General features: G+C 39.1%; 1 protein-coding gene across 2 annotated transcripts in view; it reads left to right on the top strand.

The window, feature by feature from the left end:
* LOC123516511 (arginine and glutamate-rich protein 1-like) overlaps positions 1–22,710 on the top strand; it is a 34,958-nt gene that overhangs the window by 8,565 nt on the left and 3,683 nt on the right. Inside the window, exons 3-4 of one of the 2 annotated variants that reach the window (XR_006678211.1) lie at positions 3,239–4,465; positions 5,354–5,437. Coding sequence is in view for 1 of the 2 variants with exons in the window: in XM_045275919.1 (XP_045131854.1) it covers positions 3,239–3,464; positions 5,354–5,437 (310 nt within the window). In the remaining variant the exon portion in view is untranslated. The remainder of the gene's footprint in view (positions 1–3,238; positions 4,466–5,353; positions 5,438–22,710) is intronic. The other variant, XM_045275919.1, reaches the window with a different exon arrangement.

Raw genomic sequence — 22,710 nt, forward strand, 5'->3', positions numbered from 1 at the left:
CAGCCTCACATTTGTAGTATACAAATTAATGGAAACTGTAATTCACGATAACTTAGTCAACTTTCTAGAAGTAAGTGATTTAATCAGTGACTCACAGCACGGCTTTCGAAACAAACGTTCTTGTCTGACTAATTTACTTGATTTCTTTAATGATATTTTCACCATGTACGACGAAACAAAGGCAGTAGGTGTTGTGTATCTAGATTTTCAAAAAGCTTTTGACAAAGTTCCCCATAAGTGGCTACTAGGTAAATTGAAGTCACATGGTGTAGATGGAATACTTCTCAAATGGCTTGAAGACTGGCTTTCTGAGAGAAAACAGCGCGTTGTTTTAAATGGTTAATTTTCAAAATAGCGAGAAGTTTTAAGTGGTGTACCACAGGGATCTGTGCTTGGCCCTGTTCTTTTCTTTATTTATGTTAATGATATTGATGAAGGCCTCACCTGTAAAGTAAGTAAGTATGCTGATGATACTAAAATAATGAATAAAGTAGTCATGTCAGAGGATAAAAGAAAACTACAATCAGATCTCGACCGCTTAGCCACTTGGTCAGACAAGTGGCAGATGAGCTTCAATGTAGATAAATGTAGTGTTGCACATTGGTAGCAATAATGATCATATTGATTACTCAATGAAAGGTTCCAAGCTTCTTAAGGTTGATGAGGAAAAAGACTTAGGCGTCATAATTACTTCAGACCTCAAGTCAAGTAAACACTGCTCGGAAGTAGTTAAAACGGCAAACAAATTTATTGGGTTTATCAGTAGGACTTTTAAATTTAAATCAGAAGAAGTAATTCTCACATTGTTTAATGCGCTCGTCCGACCTCATCTTGAGTACTGTGTCCAGTTCTGGTCACCCCATTATAGGAAAGATATAGACAACCTGGAGAGAGTCCAAAGAAGAGTCACCAAGTTGATCCCACGACTGCAAAACAAGCCTTGTGAGGAGCGTTTGAGGGAACTCAACTTGTTCAGTTTAGAGAAGCGGCATATGCGAGGAGATTTAATTGAACTATTTAAAATGTTCTGGGGCTTTGATAACCATTGACAGCTCCAACACCACTAGAAATAATGGCTACAAGATTACAGGTAAGCGTTTCAGATCAGACGAGGCTAAACATTATTTCTTCAATAGAATTGTAAATGTCTGAAACTGTCTCCCAGCACATGTTGTCTGTAGCAATACGATAGAAACTTTAAAAAAAAAGGTTGGACATTCACCTCACATTAACTTTCAAATGACATACTTTGTGCCTACATAAGATATCTTTTTTTATGTTTGTAATTACTTTACTAGATAGTATCACTTCTTCAATCTTTCCTATCACATCTTTGACTTTCTCTCTCCCTGTGGCCTCTTTTCTTCTTCCTTGAATCCTGATGTCCTTCAGCCTCTAACTCATAGAATCTGTAGTGGTAGCATAGGCACACAGACAGCCTCATTAGGCCCAGTAGGGTTGTTACTGTCTGCTCCGTCATTTGTATTCCTCCTCCTCCTTCTCCTCCTCCTTCTCCTTCTCCTTCTCCTCCTCCTCCTCCTCCTCCTCCTCCTCCTCCTCCTCCTCCTACTCCTACTCCTCCTACTACTACTACTACTACTACTACTACAGGAGCAGCAGCAGGGACAGTAGCAGTTGCTGCTTTATTACAGATATGTTATGAATGCGTTATTATTTGCTGCATAACCTTCATTTTCCTGTGGCAAAGACACGTTATTAGACAAAACGTTTCTACGTTGTTATATTTTTTTATATCATCTTTCGTTTTTGTTTTATGAATTTTTTCAAAATCTGTTTTTCTTTTTACTTTTTTTGACAAAAAAAATATTAATACCAAATTCCAGGTCACACATAAAGTAATAGCGACGTGAATTGAAAGAAGAAGTATTCCTCTCCTTTTTAGTTTTTGTTTCATCTAAGTCAGGTTAAAATTGGCTTGAAAATAGATTTTAGAAGGGGAATAACTTATGTTTTGAGATATGGGCCAATCTCGATCCCATTATAACACTAGGAAGCTTCTTCAGGTTTACTATATGTTCTTTTTTATTATCTACAATTTCATAATACAATTAGATGTATATGTGGCTCCTAGTCCCCTCCTGTCAATGATATGTTGGTCCTGAAGAGGTTTTTCTTCCAACGTCCAGCTCTCACTTTTATTGGTTGTGATGTGTTCTTCAAGTTGCATGTTGTGCATTGCATAGTTATGGTGTTCTCATATACATCAGGCTCCAAACTGTAGTCAAAGGCAGGATCTGGGCATGAATAATGAGAGGAAAGAAGATTTTTCAGCCTCCTTTTCGTCAGTATGACAAGCTCGTCGTCATTTTCCACATCTTCATTTCCTTTCTCAATATTTTGTAGAAGAGCTTTTCTAACTGTGAGTAATGAGGCCTTTTCTTTTTCATTTCCTTGTCTTTGTTCTGTGTGAGATGTGGTGGGCTGTGGTGTGGCGGTGGTGAGGGTGGTGGTGGTGGGTCACACAAGGATATGTACTGGAGCATCTGAGGTGTCAGGTTCAACACGCTCTTTATTCTTTGCGCTTCCAGACTCATATTCCAGGCATCCTTACTCTGCTTATTCCTCTTAGACACCTGTCCTATGGTTGGCTGTAGGTAAAAAGCAGGATGCAGTAACTAAATTACCTGCTGTTTAGCAGAGTGAAGGGCGGGTAGCGAGAGACGCAGCAACAACCTCTTTCTCTGATAGCTTTCCCCATACTGAGTCTCGCTGGTGCCTTGGTTGACGCCACTGATGTAAACAACGTGGTTGAGTACGAGACCTTTAAATGGCATTTAAACGCCAACCAGTGTGCTTTTTGCCATAAAACTTTGTGAAATAATAGCCAACGTGTATACCTACCACATATATTCTTTACACAAAAAACATTGTTTCATATTTTTTTGGTCTCTAAACTGGACGCCCCATTAAGAGAATGCTACTTAAGTGTTCCAAAAGTATTAGAACATCTTGTCTTCTTAGGAAGGTAGCTGTGATCCTCAACCACCTACCATGAAAGTGTTGTTGGTCCCTTGGCATCAAAACTTTCCATGTACACTATATTGAATCAAACATTTTCACAACATCAGACATCAGAACTATGCAATCCTCCTTATGCCTTTTTAACTTTCATGTAACCCTATCCATACAATCCCACCAGCCATAGCCTTCCACCTAACCTCACTCCTTCACTTCCATCTCTCTTGAATCACAACATATGATTTTCCTTCTTTTAAAGGAGACAAAGGGAAGCAGAACAAAAGATGGTGGAAGAAGTAGCAGCTAAAAGACTTGAAGAATTAGTGGCACGTAGAGTGGAAGAGGAGTTAGAGAAAAGACGAGAAGAGATAGAGGCTGAGGTGTTACGGAGAGTGGAGGAGGCTAAGCGCCTCATGGAGCAGCAGATGTTAGAAGAACTTCAGGAAAAGCGTCGCCAACAAGAAGAGGATCAAAAGAAGCGAGAGGTAAAGCTTTCTTCCCCATATGTCACTGGGGATCTTTTGTGGCTATATTCAGCCATGTCTGCAGTTATAGTGTTCATTTCAAGGGTGGGAGAGAGGAGATGGTGGTGATGATGGTGTTTCTGCTGCAGCAAGGAGCACCTGCAAGCCACTTTAGTGAAAATATGTGGTCTTACTACCAGACAGAATCTCAGGATTTAGAATTTGTTCCAGATGATAATTGCAGGGTTTTATCCGCAAAGAAATGGAGCATTGTTCCATCTTCATGTTAATATACTATTTGTAATGGAATGTAGTTCCCATAACTTGGGAAATTCGTGTTTTTACACCAGTGAGAGTCACTGGTTAAACATTTGCTTAAGCATTCAGTATGATTGAAAGTTATGAATATGTATTTCAAGTTGAGTAGATTGATATAAATATTTTAGAGACATATTTTGTAAGGTTACTGCTTAAAGCTCTTGAGTGATTAATTTATAGGCAAAAATAAATAATAAATATCCATTTTGCATGAAAACTAACTCATACTCTTTCAGCTGAATTTTCTGTTTTGAAAAGAAAATGTATGTTTGGGCCAATTTATGATTCCAGAGAATGTACAAATGTCCTAATCTCTGGCACATGATACAGCTTGACATTTTTTTAGTCCACATGGTAACAAAGTTGAATGTCTGGCTGAATGCAAATACCTCCTCCTTTTTGTTCTTTGAATGCTCTATTATTTTTCAGCAGAATCTCTTCTATCAGTTTCCAGTCTTATAATTCTTATTGTCTGTGTGTTTGTGTTTTTGTGTGAAAGTATATGTGTGTGTCTGGAGAGAGAATGTGTTAATGAGTGGTTTGTTTTGTCTCTGGAAACAAACATGGCATTGGCTTTGAGACACTTTAGTGGACAACCACTTTAAACAGACTAGACATAATAATGGCGACTTGCAACCAAGAATTGTGCGCTGCGGATTTTAGGGCAGAGCAGTTCTAGGAGTGGATTTGGCATCATCCATATGGTAACTATATAACAGGTATAGTGATTTTTATATTGGTGCAATTAAAAGTTCATTAAGTACCTGAATTTTCATTTTGACTGATTTAGTCCAGTGGGAAATCTTAGACTATTAGACTTCATTGACTTACGTTCATGATTATTGGAATAATCTCACCCACTTAATGGATTTTGTTGTATCATATTTCTTCTTGCAAAGTATCAAATTTCTCTTCTTTTTTTTTGTGTATATTTATCTTTTTTTTTCAAGTAATATAATTAATCCATGATTCTTTGCAGGGAGATACTGTGTCTTGTGTCTTTAGTGTTGGAAGTAAGCATGTTGGACTAATTCACACAAGTGTTGCAATATAAATGTATAAATCAACATGCTTGCTAATAGAGTTTTTAACTTTAAATGAAGTGCTATTTTTAAAAGTTTAATTGTCATATATATTACCCTTGCCTTTGTACCCGTTGTTACCATTGATGTTTAATATGAATTGCCTTGTTTATGGTAGTGACTATCTGCTTGTCACTAGATGTTTCTCACTTCTCAACCATTTTAAGCTTGTCCTTTTATATTTTATTGTCATTATTAATGCAAATTGAAAAAAAAAAATTATACTTGTAAAAGGAAAATGAAAACTAAATGTATCTTCATATCATTGTCATATGTGTGTGGTTATCATTACAATTGACTCAGAATTGCAAATTGGAACTAGTGTGAATAAATCATATTATATTATGTGGCTTATCAGTGATGTTTTCCAAAGATGGAAGAGTATGTACTCTAGGTAAGATCAATGATTTTTGAAAGAAGTGTGGAAATATCTGGTGACCAGCTCTTTTCTGACTATTGTTCTATGTGTTGAATTATAAATTTTGTCTGACCCTCCATTCTACTTTCTAGGAGGAGGAACGTAAACAGCGAGAGGAGTTGGAGCGCATCATGGAAGAGAACAAACGAAAAATGGAACTTGCACAGATGAAGCTGGTATGTTTTCTCTGCTTTTGCATTTAATTAACCATAAATATGTTTCTCACATGAGTTACACATTTTGCACCCAGGTTGGAAAAATAGTCCTTTGTAGGCTCTGTTTAACCTCTCCATGCCAGACAATTCAAACTTCTCATGGCCTTCTATCCGTTGTCAGCCCGCGCGTTCCAACTGTAAAACGTAATATCCTTATAGTCTCCTGTATAATTTCCTTTTGTACCAAGAGGAATTGCTCATTTAGTCTGTATACACCATTAGATAGCTGAATCATTGCCACATATTACTGAAATGTGCATTTCCTGTTTCATATGTATATTTAAAATTTTTTTTTTTTTGAAAGAAGAATGATGTCTCGGAACATGTGTAGCACTGGTAGGCAAATGCTGCCGCCGCCCCCCAACACTCAGGGGGAGTGGAGATTGATAATTTAATTTAGGCCTTGGTTAGAGAGACACACACACACACACACACACACACACACACACACACACACACACACACACACACACACACACACACACACACACACACACACAAACACGGCCCGGTAGCTCAGTGGTTAGAGCGCTGGCTTCACAAGCCAGATGACCGGGGTTCGATTCCCCGGCAGGGTGGAGATATTTGGGTGTGTCTCCTTTCACGTGTAGCCCCTGTTCACCTAGCAGAGAGTAGGTACGGGATGTAAATCGAGGAGTTGTGATCTTGTTGTCCCGGTGTGTGGTGTGTGCCTGGTCTCAGACCTATCTCAAGATCGGAAATAATGAGCTCTGAGCTCGTTCCGTACGGTAACGTCTGGCTGTTTCGTCAGAGACTGCAACAGATCAAACAGTGAATTACACACACACACACACACACACACACACACACACACACACACACACACACACACACACACACACACACACAGAAGGGGAGTGGTGGTTGATAATTTAGGCCTTGATTAGAGAGAGAGGTAGAGAGATGAGTGTAGCTATAAATATCTGTGGGTGCACACACACACACACACACACACACACACACACACACACACACACACACACACACACACACACACACACACTAAAGGACTAAAGAAACTTACATATGAGCGAAATGTAATGTATTCCAACATAAATGGAGTGATATCGGGGATTTTAGAACTCAACGATTACTTGAGGGACAAGAACCCAGATATTGTGGGTCTTACTGAAACAAAACTGAGAGAGGGAGAAGACCTGATGAAGGTTGGAGAAGGGAAATATAACGTTTGGAAAAGAAATAGAGTAGGTAAGATGGGAGGAGGAGTGATGTTGCTGGTTAAAAAGATATAAAGGTGGATCAAGTGAAAAAGGTATGGGAAAGGCAGAAGTGCTAAAGATCAGAGCAGAAACTAATGAAGGAAAAAGAGGCACTACATAGTGGTGTACGTACCACCTAAGACAAATGCATGGTCAGTACAGGAATATGAAGAAATGATAAGTGATACAGGAACATGTCTGGAAGAAATGTTGGGTGGCTGTGAACGAACTATAATGATGGGAGATTTTAATTGTAAAGAGGTGTGTTGGGAGGACTGGTCAATGGAAGGATCAGAGACAACATGGGGAAATACACTATTGACACTGGCAATGGAAAATGTGTTAACTCAGTGGGTCAAAGAAGATACTAGGTTTGGAGGAGAGGAGCATCGTCAAGACTGGACTTGGTCTTTAGTACAGAGCCAATGGTCATTGAGGAGATGAGGGTGGAGTGCCCTTTAGCAAAGAGTGATCATGCAGTTTTGGAGTTCAAGGTGATAGACGAAGAGAAATCTAGAAGAAATGAAGAATATAAAGTGGGAAGATGGAATTATGCCAAGACAGATTTTGGAAACCTAAAGAAATTCTTTCAAGAGACAAATTGGATGAAATTCAAGAGTGCTAAGGAGCAAATGAAAAGTGGAAGGAATTTATAAAAATATACAAAGAAGGTGAGAAAAATTTGTACCAATAAGACAACATAGAGAAGTTGGAAAGCAGGACTGGTTTAACGATAGATGTGAAAAGGCTAGAACAAGAAAAGAGGATGCATGGAAGAGGTGGAGAAGGAAAAGACGGATTAAGCAGTGGGAAAGTTACAAAAGAGCAAGAAATGAATATGTGTTGATTAGAAGAGAAGAAAGAAAGAAACAAGAAAAGGATATAATTGATAAATGTAAAGACCAACCAAGGCTTTTTTACAGACATGTGAACAACAACATCAAAAATAGAGAAAGTATTGAAAGTTTAGAAGTAAATGGAGTATACAGTGAAGATCCCAGGGAAATGGCAGAGGCTATGAATGGATGCTTTCGGAAGGTATTCACAAAGGAGACTGCTTTTGACAAACCACTGGTAATGGAACAGAAAGGGATTATGAAGGAGTTTCAAGTAACGGTGGAGGAGATCAAGAACATGATGGGGAGTTTAGAAGTGAGAAAAGCTGTGGGACCTGATGGGGTATCAGGATGGATTTTAAGAGAATGCAGGGAGCAATTGGCAGAAAAAGTTTGTGAAGTAATTGATGCCTCATTAAGGGAAGGCGTAGTGCCCCAAGACTGGAAAAGAGCTAACATTGTCCCAATCTATAAATCAGGTAACAAGAGAGACCCATTGAACTATAGACCAGTGTCACTTACAAGTGTGGTAGCTAAGATGTGTGAGAGGGTGGTGAAGAATAGATGGACAGACTTCTTGGAGAAAAATGACATACTTTGTGAGTGTCAATTTGGTTTTAGGAAAGGGCGTTCATGCACGACAAACCTGATATGTTACTATTCGAGGGTGATAGATGTAATACAGGAAAGAGATGGTTGGGCTGATGGAATATATCTGGATTTAAAAAAGGCCTTTGATAAGGTACCACACCAGAGACTGATCTGGAAACTTGAAATGGTAGGAGGAGTGCATGGCAGTTTACTAAAATGGATGGAAGACTTTTGGTAGGAAGAGAAATGAGAACAATAATTAAGGACAGACCATCAGAATGGGGATTGGTGGAGAGTGGAGTTCCACAGGGATCAGTGTTGGCACCAGTAATGTTCGCAGTCTACATAAATGACATGGTGGATGGGGTGTCCAGTTATGTGAGCCTATTTGCAGACGATGCAAAATTGTTACGAAAAGTGAGATGTGACAAAGATTGCGAACTACTCCAGGAAGACTTGGACAGAATATGGAAATGGAGCTGTACATGGCAAATGGAGTTCAACACGACAAAATGCAAGAAAATAGAGTTTGGCAAGAGTGAAAGAAGAATCAGGAGTATGTACAAGATAGGAAATGAAGACATAAAACCAGTCATGAAGAAAAGACCTTGGGGTGACAATTACCAATGACCTATCGCCAGAGAGACATATAAACAAAATAATTGGAGAAGTATTGAACTTATTGAGGAACATAAGAGTGGCGTTCGTATATCTAGATGAAGAAATGATGAAGAAAATAATTACTGCAATGATAAGACCGAGGCTTGAATATGCAACAATACAGTGGGCTCCGAACTTAAAGAAACACATAAGGAAACTAGAGAAAGTACAGAGGGCTGCAACGAAAATGGTGCCTGACTTAAGAGATTTGACTTATGAAGACAGACTGAAAAGAATGCAACTTCCAACCCTGGAAAACAGAAGAGAAAGGGGAGACCTGATAGCAATATACAGAGTGATGATTGGCATGGAAAAAATGGATAGGGAAGATCTGTGTATGTGGAATGGAAGAATGTCGAGAGGGCATGGGAAAAAACTAAAATGGCCACTTATAGGAGAGATGTGAAAAATATAGCTTCCCTCATAGAAGGGTGGAAGCATGGAATAGTTTAGACGTGGAAGTGGTCAACGCAAGGAATATTCATGATTTTAAGAAAAAGCTGGACATTAATAGATATGGAGACGGGACAACACGAGCATAGCTCTTTTCCGTATGTTACAATTAGGTAAATACAATTAGGTAAATACACACACACACACACACACACACACACACACACACACAAGCCAGATGACCGGGGTTCGATTTCCGGCCGGGTGGAGATATTTGGGTGTGTCTCCTTTCACGTAGCCCTGTTCACCTAGCAGTGAGTAGGTACGGGATGTAAATCGAGGAGTTGTGACCTTGTTGTCCCGGTGTGTGGTGTGTGCCTGGTCTCAGACCTATCCCAAGATCGGAAATAATGAGCTCTGAGCTCGTTCCGTAGTGTAATGTCTGGCTGTCTCGTCATAGACTGCAGCAGATCAAACAGTGAATTACACAGGAAGAGCTAGGGGGGAGGAAGGGTTGATAAGTAAGGCATATCACTGCACTGAGAGAGAAAGAGAGAGAGAGAGAGAGAGAGAGAGAGAGAGAGAGAGAGAGATAAGTGATGTCTGAGACAACACAAGGAAGTAGTAATATTGAAACCCCATGCCAGAGTGTATATTAGGAGTGTGGTCCAGCATATAGCTTCAGCAGTGGCAGCAGTAGTAACTGAGAAAGGTTCTCGGGTTACTACTGCTGCTACTGCTAAAAAAAAAAGCATTCATGGGAAACGTTGTTCTTGGCTGCAGAGTAATTTTTTGTTACCCATATTAATTTTCTTAGAACATCCATGTCTAAGAAAACATGTGGCTGCTGACTGCTGGATAAACTTTTCTAAAACACTTATGGCGAGCAGGACATATAAAAACGTCCTCAGACTAAAGCGTGTAGCCAGCAGGATGTATAAAATCATCCTCGGACTAAAGCGTATAGCGAAGAGGACGTATAAAAATGTCCCCGGAATGAAAGGGTTAAAAAAAAAGTAAATAAGAAAATATATATATAGTAAGAAGAGGTGAAACCTCTTTCATTTATATTTTTATTCCTACATTGAGGCTAGGCTCAGCTAGATTATTCCCATATTTACTTATAAATTTTATGAACACATTTTGTACAATTCATTTTTTTCTTTAATGCTAAGCAGTGTAAAAGACAAATTAAACCACCTAAGCACTCAATACTTACAATTGAAGTGGTATATATTTATACACACACACACACATACATACACGCAGGGATTTCTTCATTTATGCGTGTTTAGCATATGCATCGTTTTTGTCGCACAGCATCATGAAGGTGTCACATAACCTCCAGATAATACTCCTTATTAATTGTTTGTCCTGTTGGTGCGTATTCATGATGCACGATACCACTGGAGTCAAAAAAAAATGTCAACATTACCTTGACATTGCTGAGAACCTGTTGTGCTTTTTTCAGTTTTGGTGATGTCTGATGCTTCCATTGTGATGACTGAAATTTTGTTTCCAGGTTGTATCCATACACCCAGGTCTCATCACCAGTGATAATGGTCTTCATGAAGTCAGAGGCACTGTTAGCACAGTCTATTAGGTCTTGTGCAATTTCCAGGTAGAGTTGTTTGTGCTGTTCCATCAGCAACTTGGGAAGGAATTTTGCAGACACTTGTGTCATGGCCAGATCTTCTGTTAAAATTGTATGAACTGATCCTGTGCTTATTCCTAATTCTCCAACAATCTCATTGATGGTTATATGATGGTCATCATCCACTATTCAATGAACATTCACAAGGAATTCTTCATTTCTGCTGGTAGATGGCCTGCCAGACCATGGCTTGCTCTCAAGTGAGGTTTGGCCTTGTTTGAAGTGGTTATACCACTCCTTTATCTGTGTTATTCCCATGGCTTCATCGCCAAAGGCTTGCTGGATCTTCTGGATAGTTTGCAGTTGCGTATCATTAAGCTTGTGGCAGAAGAATGCAGTAGTGCTGCTTGACATGTTGCGTAAGAAAGATAATCTGACGAGTGTGTGCTGGATATCTGCACTCTAGCCTTCAAAGGTGGGAATCAGTGTGCACTAGAGCTTTGAAAATTTCCACGCATGTGCAGTAAGGGTACCGTTACCTCGCACAAAAATTAATTGCTGAATGGTAAATTATTTTTTCTTTTATGGACCAAGGTCAGATACTTTTTGAATGGACCTCATATACAGTGATCCTTCGTGTATGGCAATTAATGGATACCAGAACCCCCCCCCACAAGGTGAAAAACTGCGAAGTAGGATTTGCAGTATGGGAGATTGGAAAAACTTGAGGAAGCTGTAATGAAGTGGCATCGGCAACAGGTGGGCGTTGGGGTTGCTGTTCAAGAGATTGAGATTAAGAATGCTGCAAAAAGGTTAAGTACACCCTCTACTGCAATTAATTGCAGTAGAGGGTGCAAAATGAATGACAGTGAAGTAAGGTACAAAAATAAAGAAATGGTAAAAATGGGTCATTATCGCACATAGTCGGACAAATAAGGACTGGTTTTATAATTGAGCTTTTACTGACAGTCAAAGAACAGACAGAGTGAGCTGAGTAAATAAGGAAAACTTCAAGGCAGCAAGAAATGAATATGTTAAGGTGAGGAAGGATGAGGAAAGGAACTATGAAAAGGACATTGTCGAAAAATGTAAGCAACCGAAATTGTTCTTCAGATTCATAAATGGAAAAATTAGGCAAAAAGAAACAATAGAAAGGTTAAAAGGAGAGAACGGGATGGTGGAAGACCCAAAAAGTATGGCATAACTATTAAATCATAAATTCCAGGTCTTTACTAAGGAATCCAAATTTGAAAGGCCACAGGGTACTAGAGAGACCGTGTGTATGAAAGAGGTTAAAGTAACCAAGCTTGAAATAAAAGAGTTAATGAAGGAATTAGATGAAGAGAAGGCAATGGGACCAGATCAAGTCTCAGGCAGAATACTGAAAGAATGTAGGGAAGAACTAGCAAGTCCTATATACATCATAAAATGCTCAATAGAAAATGGAACAGTACCAGTAGAATGGAAAAGAGCTGAGGTGGTTCCCATATATAAGAGCAGAAGGAAGAACCTTTAAATTACAGACCGGTATCTCTAACTAGTGTAATATGCAAGATGTGTGAAAGAATAATAAAGAAACAATGGATCGAGTTCCTTGAAGACAACAAATTAATATCAAATAGCCAATTTGGTTTTAGAAAAAGACGGTCGTGTGTAACTACTTTACTGAGTTTCTACTCTAGAATAGTTGATAGAGTACAAGAGAGAGAGGGATGGGTTGGCTGTATTTATTTGGATTTTAAAAAGGCGTTTGACAAAGTGCCACATGCAAGATTATTGTGGAAGGTAGAGGAGAAGGGTGGCTTAAAAGGAAGCACATTGACATGGATGGAAAATTATTTGAGGGGGAGTGAAATAAGGATGGTAGTTAAAGATATGAAGTCCAAGTGAAGAACTGTAGAAAGCGGAGTGCTGCAGGGGTCAGTACTGGCGCTAATACTTTTCCTCTTATATAAAAACGACATGCCAGAAGGAGTGAACAGGTACATAAATCTGTTTGCGGACGATACCAAACTGTGCAGAGTTATAAAGCAAAAAGAGGATTGTGAAATACTGCTGGAAGACCTAAATAAGATCTGGGAATGGAGTAAAAAGTGGGAAATGGAATTCAATGTGGACAAAAGCCATGTCATGGAAGTGGGAAAGAGTGAAAGACGACCCGCAGGAATCTATAAGATGGGAGATAGAGTAGAACTGGAGAAAGTAAAAAGACTTAGGAGTGACGATGGAAGAAAACAATCAACCGGTAAGCCATATTGATAGAATTTTCAGAGAGAGATATAATTTGCTAAGGAATATTGGATTAGCATTTGGATTAGCATTTCACTACATGGACAAAGAAGTGATGAAGAAATTGGTAAGTACTATAATAAGACCCAGATTGGAATATGCAGGAGTAGTGTGGACTCCTCATAAAAAGAAACATATAAGGAAGTTGGAGAGACTACAAAAAATGGCTACAAGAATGGTTTCAAGATTTGTAGGGATGACATGTGAGGAGAGACTAAAGGCTATGGATCTACCAATCCTGGAACAGAGAAGGGAGAGAGAGGATCTGATACAAGTTATAAATTGATCAACGGAATGGACCAAGTGGATAATGAGAAACTGAGAGAAGAATATGACATTCAAAGCACAAAATCGCATAGTAAAAAGCTGAGAAAGGGAAGATGTCTGAGAGATGTTAAAAAATATAGTTTCCCACAAAGATGTGTTGACACGTCGAACAGTTTGAGTGAAGAAGTGGTGTCAGCAACGAGTGTGCATAGTTTTAAAGAAAAATTGGATAAGTGTAAATATGGAAACAGGGCCACACAAGCATAAAGCCCAGTCCCTGTAAAACTACAACTAGGTAAATACACACACACACACACACACACACACACACACACACACACACACACACACACACACACATATACACACGCGCGCCACCGTCGAGAGAGGAAGTCCTGAAGACGACTTGTCTCTGGCTGAGGACCGGGGAAGGGGGGAAATTACCTATGGTGTTTACAGGACCCGGGTTTCTCTGTGGGGTACAGTTAGTGTCCTGTTAGTGTCCTACTCTCGAAAAGTACAGAAAGTGAGCCATTTTTCAAGTGAAAATGGAGAGTGGTCCTTAGTCGAAGAGTGTCGGCGGTGTTTTGTTTTGTTTTGGCCGAAATAGCTGGAGATAGAAATCATGCAAGAAATCATGCAATCTACGCCTAGAAATTTGAGAGACTTCGTGACCACTCCAAGTGGACTAGATAAATTAGACATGGATTCCAGAATTCAGGCATTAGAAAGTAAGTTTCTGAATATTAGATCCATAGAAGAAAAATTAGATAGAGTCATAGCTGAGAACGATACCTTCAAAAAAAAAATCTATATGTTAATGAGAGAGAATAAAGAGCTATTGAAGGAGAAAGTGGAAATGGAGAAAGAAAATCAACATCTAAGGAAACAATGTGACGAAATGAAGGCTAAACTCATCGAAATGGAAAAGAAAATATCCGAAGGAGACTTGGGGAAGGAGGAATGCCTTAACCTAATTGATGCCAAAATGAAGGAAGTGAAACATGAACACCAAGAAGTACAAAAGTCCTTTAGGAGATAATGAAAAGCAAGAAGAAAATAAAGGATTACACAGAGTGAAATGGTAAAGGCATTGAAGGAAATGAGTATGTGGTGAGAGATATTGCTGAAAAGAAAAAATGCGTGATCATAACAGGTTTGAGGGAGGAAACTAACAAGAACTGGCAAGATAGTAGGGATAAGGAAAATGACAGGATTAAGTTTTACTAAATAAGATCTCTGGAGGAAGAATGCCTATATGCTTAGGTAGAGGAAAGTGTGAGACTAGGAGCTTTTGAAGAAGGCAAGAGTAGACCATTAAAATTGAAATTAAAGTCTCAGGTGGCAGCGAGGCCTTGCTGAGGAGGGCCTGGAAACTTAAAGACTCTGAGGAAACCAAAACAATTTACATAAGAAGAAATATGACACAGGATGAAAGAATGAAAATGAAAGAGCTTGTAACTGAAGTGAGAGAGAAGAATGAGGAAAGAACCGAGAAGGAAAAGACCAAGTTTTTTTGGAGGATGAGAAATGGGAGGCTGAAGAAGTGGTGGATAAAACAGACGGAATAGACATTACACTGACTGAAACATGGAAGAAAGAGATTAGGAATGGAATTCAAGTGACATACACGAATATAGATGGATTTCTGTCTAAGAGGCTAGAATGTATGGATTACCTAAGAAACAGTGAACTGGATATAATGTGTGTGGTGGAAACAAAGTTAAGGCCCGAAATAAAGCTAGATTGGTTTGATGTAAAACACTACAAAGTATGGAGAAATGATAGAAAGAATAAAGGAGTGGTGGTATAATGGTTTTTACTAAGAAGATCTGATAGTGAAGGAGGTGAACTATAGTAAGAGAAATGAGGAAGTGATAAGTATGCTTATAACAGATGGTAAGAGGGACATTAATATTATAACAGTATACATATCACCCAGAACCAGTACTTGGGAATATGAACAGTATCAAATGGTGATGAGAAATACTCTAGACAGAATGAAGCAGGAACTCATCAGAAAGGATAGAGTGATGATAGTCGGGAACTTTAATTGTAAGGAAATAGTGTGGGAAGACTACGAAGTGGTGAATGGTGGTGAGTGGGCAGAGGAATTGTTAAACGTAGTAACAAATAACTTGATGACACAGTGGGTGAGATCACCAACAAGGTGCAGGGGACAAGATGTTGCAGCAAGGTTGGATTTGGTATTTACCAGGGGCATCTCTCTAAAAGAGGAAATTGAACATGAATGTCCCTTGGGGAAAAGTGACCATGATGTCCTAAGTTTTGAGCTGGATACGGAATTAAGCACGGAAAAGAGTGTGGGGCATAGAGAGGAAAAATTAAATTATGTTAAGGCAAATTATAACCATATAAGAGTTCTTTAATGAAATTGACTGGTCTGTGATATACCAGGAAGGGGATATGCAATTGAAATATGATAAATTTATGGATTTATATAACTTTGCTGTGAAGAAGTTTGTGCCATATCACAGAAAGAGGACTTTAAATAATAAACAGTGGTTTAATAGAAATTGTGAAGAAGCAAAAAAGAACAAAGAAAAGGCATGGAAGAAACTTAAGAAAAACAGTAAAGTATTATCAAGAGAAGTTTACAAAACAGCAAGGAATATATATGTTGAAGTAAAGAGAACAGCACAAAAGAAATATGAACAGAGAGTGGTGGAAAACTGTGATAGTGACCCAAAATGTTTTACAAATTCATAAATGGAAAACTAAATAAAAGGAGGCAATAGAAAAGGTAAAAATGGGAAGAAGTATATGAGGATGCTGGAGATATAGCTGAAAGTTTGAACGACAACTTTTGCAAAGTGTTTACAAAGGAGGAGCATTTTATGGGAGGAAGGCCTACGGAAATAAAGCAAATGCAGGACATCATGGTTACTAAAGAAGATGTAAGGAAAATTATAAGCAATCTGGATATTAATAAATCAATGGGGCCTGATGGCATATCTGGGAGGTTGCTAAAGAATGTAAGGATCAATTGTTGAACCCCGTATTTGATATTGTGGAAACCTCCATACGAACAGGAATAGTCCCGAAAGAGTGGAAAAGAGCTGACATTGTGCCTATATATAAGAATGGTAGTAGAATGGAACCATTAAATTATAGACCAGTATCGTTGACTAGTATATTGTGCAAGGTATGTGAAGAAGTAATTAAAGCTAAGTGGAGTGAGTATCTAGAAAGTGAAAACATTCTGAGTGAAAGGCAGTTTGGTTTCAGAAAAGGAAGATCGTGCGTATCCAATTTATTATGTTTTTATTCAAGAGTGACTGACATACTACAACATAGAGAGGGATGGGTGGATGCTATCTACCTGGACTTGAGAAAGGCCTTTGATAAAGTACCACACAATAGACTGATGTGGAAACTAAAGAAGATTGGAGGAGTAAATGATAAACTAGCAAAATGGATGGAAAATTACTTAGTGGGAAGAGAAATGAGAACAGTGGTGAGAGGAAGAAGTCCAAGTGGAAGAAGGTAACCAGTGGAGTTCCACAAGGGTCAGTGCTTGGTCCCATCATGTTTTTGATTTATGTTAATGATATGCCAGTAGGAATTGACAGTTACATGAACATGTTTGCGGACGATACTAAAATTATGAGGAGAGTAAAGAATGTGGAAGATTGTAACAAGTTACAGGAAGATCTTGATAAAATATATGAGTGGAGTAAAGAGTGGCAGATGGAATTTAATATAAACAAGAGCCATGTTATGAAAATGGGAAGAAGTAGATACAGACCAAACAGGGATTACAGGCTGGGTGATGAGAAAATTAAAGAGACCAATGAGGAGAAAGACTTAGGAGTAACCGTGCAAAACACTTTGTCACCGGAGAAACACATTAACAAGATATTTTGGAAAACATATAACATGCTTCAAAATATTGGCCTTGCATTCCACTACCTAGATGAAGGAATGATGAAGAAGATACTATGCACTTTAATAAGACCCCAGTTAGAATATGCAGTTTGTGTCTGGTCACCGCATATGAAGAAAAATGTGAAGAAGGTGGAAAGGGTACAGAGGCTGGCAACAAGGATGGTACCAGGACTCAGGGAGTTAGACTATGAGGAAAGGCTGAGGGAACTGGGGCTGACCACATTAGAAGAGAGAAGAACAAGGGGAGACATGATAACTATGTGAACAAGATTGACATATTGGACAGAGAGTTGATAAAGGTGACCACAAGTAATCATCTCCGAGGACATGGAAAAAAAACTAATAAAACACGTCTAAATGACATGAGAAAGTACAGTTTCCCGCATCGTAGTATTGATAAGTGGAATAAACTGAGCAGTGATGTCGTTGATGCAGTGTGTGTCAATCAGATGAAAGAGAGATATGACAGGAGTGGCCAAGGAGGCAGGACACATAGAGCTTAGCTCTGGCCCTGTAATACACAAATAGGTAAACACACACACACACACACACACACACACACACACACACAAGGATATATGAGAACTGTGATCAGAAATACACACTCATCCTGGAGTTAAGTAACAAGTGGAATGTCACAGTGATCAGTTTTAGCCCCATCATGTTCTAGGTATATATAGATGACATACAATATGGATTGACCAGTTATATCAATTTCTTTGCTGATGATGCAAGATTGTTAAGAGTTAATTAGGACCCGAGAAGAATTCAATGCCAAGAAATGCCATTTAATGGAATTAGGAAAGAGTAAGAGAAGACCAGTATGGAACTATTTGATGGGAAAGGAACAAATAATGAAGACTAAAGAGGAAAAAGATCTATGTGTGGTTTGTACAAAAATCTCTGAACCCCAAATAGCACATAAATAAAAATATTTGGAACAACGTATAAGATGTTGACTAATATAAGGGTGGCATTTCAGTACTTGGACAAGGATATGATGAAAAAAATTATTACGAGTATAATACGTCCAAAGTTGGAATATGCAGCAGTGGTGCGGTCGCTGAGCTTGAAAAAGGATACAAGATTAGAACAGATCCAGAGGATAGCTACAAAGGTGGTGCCGGAACTAAAGGACCTAACATACAAAGAATGGTTGGAGGAAATGGGACTGCCAACCTTACAAGATAGAAGAGAAAGAAGAGACCTAATATATATAAAATAGTTAATGGCATTGAAAAAGACAAGGAAGATCTGGTGCTGGTGACAGAAGAAGCTGGAAGGACAAGAGGACATGCAAAGATGATTAGGAATTAGTGTGCGAAGCATATTGGAAAATACAGTTTTCCACATAGAACGGTGGAAAAGTGGAATGCATCAAATGATGCATAGCTTTAAAGGAAAATTAGATAAGTGGAGATATGGAGGCAGGACACTATGAGCCCCACTTGAACCCTGTACAATACAAATTGGTAAATACAACTACACACACTGCCTCTGCAACAGCACTGAGATTAAACTGCCCTATCTCTCCTCTAATATCATTTACATTGCAATCAAATAGATGTAGAATGGTAGTGATAATAATTATCTGAAAACTAATGATATGTAGATAAGGTGTAACCTTCAGTCAATTGTGGGAGGCAGAAGTGGTAGCATGAGATGGTGCAAATGTTTAATTTTGTGATGCTAAACTACTGAGGTATCATTATCATCAAATGATCACTATTATTGGGAGAGTTGTCAGTGTTCACCATTTGTAGCTAGACAAAGACACATCATTTGTTCCATAAGGCTGTTCCATGTCCAGATTGTTCCAAGTCCAAAACCATTTTCCCTATAGGAAATAATGTAAATTGTTTTAATCTGTTCCAAGATCTTAGATTTTTGGCTAAGTAAATAAGAATTAAACTATGTAAAATCAATATCATCTACATGGCACATGTAGATGATGGCATAGGAGGGCAAGGGAGGCTTGGCATTATGTAGTTACTAATGCAGATGGTTGTTTTTTGGGTGATATTTGCATTTGAGGTTATTTTAGGTAGGGACATTTGGCTAACACGCAGCAGTCCAGTCTCAAGATATAAATTGCAAAGACTGTGTGGACTACACAGTGTATTAATCCAGCCAGATGCAGAATAATAAGGGTGGAGTGTATGAGAGCATAGCGGCATAAGACACTAACAGCAACTGAGAGATGCCGAGGCAAAAAAAAAAACAGAGAGAGTGCAGGCACAAGGCACATACATAAACATAATACAGTGCCATTGTAATGTTAATAATAATAATGATAATGATGATGATGATAATAATAATGAAAACATCAGTGGCCACCACCACAAGACTACACCAGTAATGTAAATCATTTTTATCCATTCCAAGACCCAAAATTTTTACCTAAATAGTTAAGAAATGAACTATGTAAAATCAATATTTCCCTTTAGGTGACAAGTGTCACTTAAACAGGTATGAAGAATATACTGGGTTGTGGCAGCAATATCATTAGCATAGTCAGTTAGTCCTATGTGGATTCTCTGTTTCATGTTTGTTACACCTTGTCACTGCAGTAGTTAAGTGATATTTTTGTTAGTTAGGAGATCAGTGTACACTTATGAAATATTACTCAACCAACCTACCTGGTTAAGTGACTGGTCAAATGAAAAACTGGTCAAATGTTCTGACCACAGCTGGGAATAAGATTAAGGCCACAACACAGAATAAAAACAAGGAGGAGGTAGTAGACACCTACCAAAATGATCATTTACTCCCAGCGAGGTCTAATAGCACTAACTCAGTGAACTCTCCATTAAAGCTAGTTGTGATCTCACTGAACATTTCCCTTTGTGTCTCACAACTCAAGGGGGCAGTCACAGCCTGCACTCTAAAGACAACTCTTGCTTATCACAAAACTGCATGCAGTTACCACACACACACCCTTCACTTAGAATTCAAAATTAAAAAAAATAGTGATTCCATATCCAGCCTCGGAGTTCCCCTCTGGGGAAGTGACCAGAAATGTCCCCAGGTCTGACTGCTTTCTTATTGGCAATTGAAAATGTTTTGACGCCTCCCTCAACTTTTCTTCATTAACTTCTGCAACATTTGTGGTCTTGGATCTAATTTTCAATCTGTAGAACACCACTTCTCTTCTACTAAACCTCATCGTCTATTTCTCACTGAAACACAGGTGTCTAAGGCAACTGACAGTAGCCCCTTCTCTGTTCCCTCCTACTTTATCTTTTCTCATTTTTGTTCCAAAGCTGGATGTTGCATCTATGTGCGCAATGACTTAACTTGATCTCGTGCCCGCGCTCTTGAATCTTCCAGATTTTCCACCATCTGGCTTAGACTCAATAGTCACTCTCTAACTTGATTTATCTGTGCTGTCTGTCTCGCCCCTAATTCCTCTGACTATAGTAAATTCTTTGACTACTTAACTTCCAAAGTGGAACATTCTGTCCCTCTATCCTTTTGCAGAGATTTCCATCCTTGGAGATATCAGTGTTCACCACCAGCTTTGGCTTTCCTCTCCCTTCACTGACCATCCTGGTGAACTAATCTTCAACTTTGCTATCCTCCATGACCTAGATCAACTGGTGCAACACCCTACTCATATCCCTGACCATCTTGGAAATACGCCCAACATTCTAGATCTTTTCCTCACCTCTAATCCTTCTGCTTATGCTGTTACCCTATCTTCTCTGTTGGTCTCCTCCAATCACAATCTCATTTCTGTATCTTGTCCTATTTTTCCAATCCCTCCTCAGGATCTGCCAAAGTGGAGGTGCCTCTGGCATTTTACCTCTGCCAGATGGGGAGAACCTCAGGAGGTATTATGCTGATTTTCCCTGGAATGATAACTGTTTCCATGTAAAAGACCCATCTCTGTGTGCTGAACGCATAATGGAGGTGATGTGTCTGGCATGGAGGCGTACATTCCTCATTCTTTTTCTCAATTTAAACCTTCTCATGCACTTTATATTTCTGCCCAGAATCATGCCAAGTCTGTTCTTCAACTTGCCAAACACTCCTGTATAAGTAGAAAATGTCAAGATCTTTTAAACTTAAACTCCCTTTGTGACTTCTGGCATCTGACCAAAAAAACATCTACAATAACTTTACACTTAACCCTCGGCTATCGCGCCCAATTGGGGCCGAAATAGCCGTGCCATAGTCAAAAACGCGATAGCGGAATTGATCTTGGCGTGAAGGCGGTTTTGGCCAATGAGCGCTCAGATATCCCATGACATCATGGGTGGGCATGCGATAGCAGGCATCTGAGGTCACGATAATGAAATCTTAGCAGTTTTTCATGGGTGCACGATAGCAATAAAACGTGATAGCCGAAGTCGCGATAGCCGAAGGTTGACTGTACTTCTTAATTTTTTCCTCTTTTATTTCATCCTGATGGCACCACTGCCATCTCATCTGTTTCTAAAGCTGAACTTTTCTCTCAAACCTTTGCTAAAAATTCCACCTTGGATGATTCTGGGTTTGTCCCTTCCTCTCCTCTTTCCTCTGACTATTTCATGTTTTCAATCAAAATTCTTTGTAATGATGTTTTCTTTGCCCTCTCTGGCCTAAACCCTCAAAGGTTGATGGACCTGATGGGGTCCTTCCTATTGTTCTCAAATACTGTGCTTCCGTGCTTGCACCTTGCTTGGTCAAACTTTTTCAACTATGTCTAACAACTTATACCTTTCCTTCTTTCTGGAAGTTTGTCTACATTCAGCCTGTTCCTTAAAGGGTGACTGTTCTAATCCCTCAAACTACCATCCTATAGCTTTAATCTCTTGCTTGTCTAAAGTTTTTGAATCTATCCTCAGTAGGAAGATTTTTAAATATCTGTCACTTCAGAATCTTCTTTCTGATAGCCAGTATGGCTTCTATCAGGTGATCTTCTGGCATTCCTCACTGAGTCTTGGTCATCCTCTTTTAGAGATTTCAGTGAAACTTTTGCTAACGTGATATGAAAAGCTCTTGATAGAGTCTGGCACAAAGCTTTTATTTCCAAACTGTCACGTTAGACATATGAAAAGCTCTTGATAGAGTCTGGCACAAAGCTTTTATTTCCAAACTGCCCTCTTACAATTTCTATCCTTCTCTTTGCAATTTTATCTCAAGTTTCCTTTCCGACCGTTCTATTGCTGCCATGGTAGACGGCCAGTGTTCTTCTAAATCTATTAACAGTGGTGTTCCTCAGGTTCTGTCCTATTATTTATTAATGACCTTCAACTGTCTCCCTCTTCCACACTGAATATCCTCGGTCTGTCCTTTACTCATGATCCTAACTGGAAGCTTCATATCTCTTGCTAAAACAGCTTCTATGAAGTTAGGTGTTCTGTGGCGTCTCTGCCAGTTTTCTCGCCCCTCCAACTGTACAAGGGACTTATCCGTCCTTGTATGGTGTATTCTTCGCATGTTTGGGGGAGGGGGGGCTCCACTCATACA

This window comes from Portunus trituberculatus, chromosome 41 (genome assembly GCF_017591435.1).
Source record: "Portunus trituberculatus isolate SZX2019 chromosome 41, ASM1759143v1, whole genome shotgun sequence".
NCBI lineage: Eukaryota > Metazoa > Arthropoda > Malacostraca > Decapoda > Portunidae > Portunus > Portunus trituberculatus.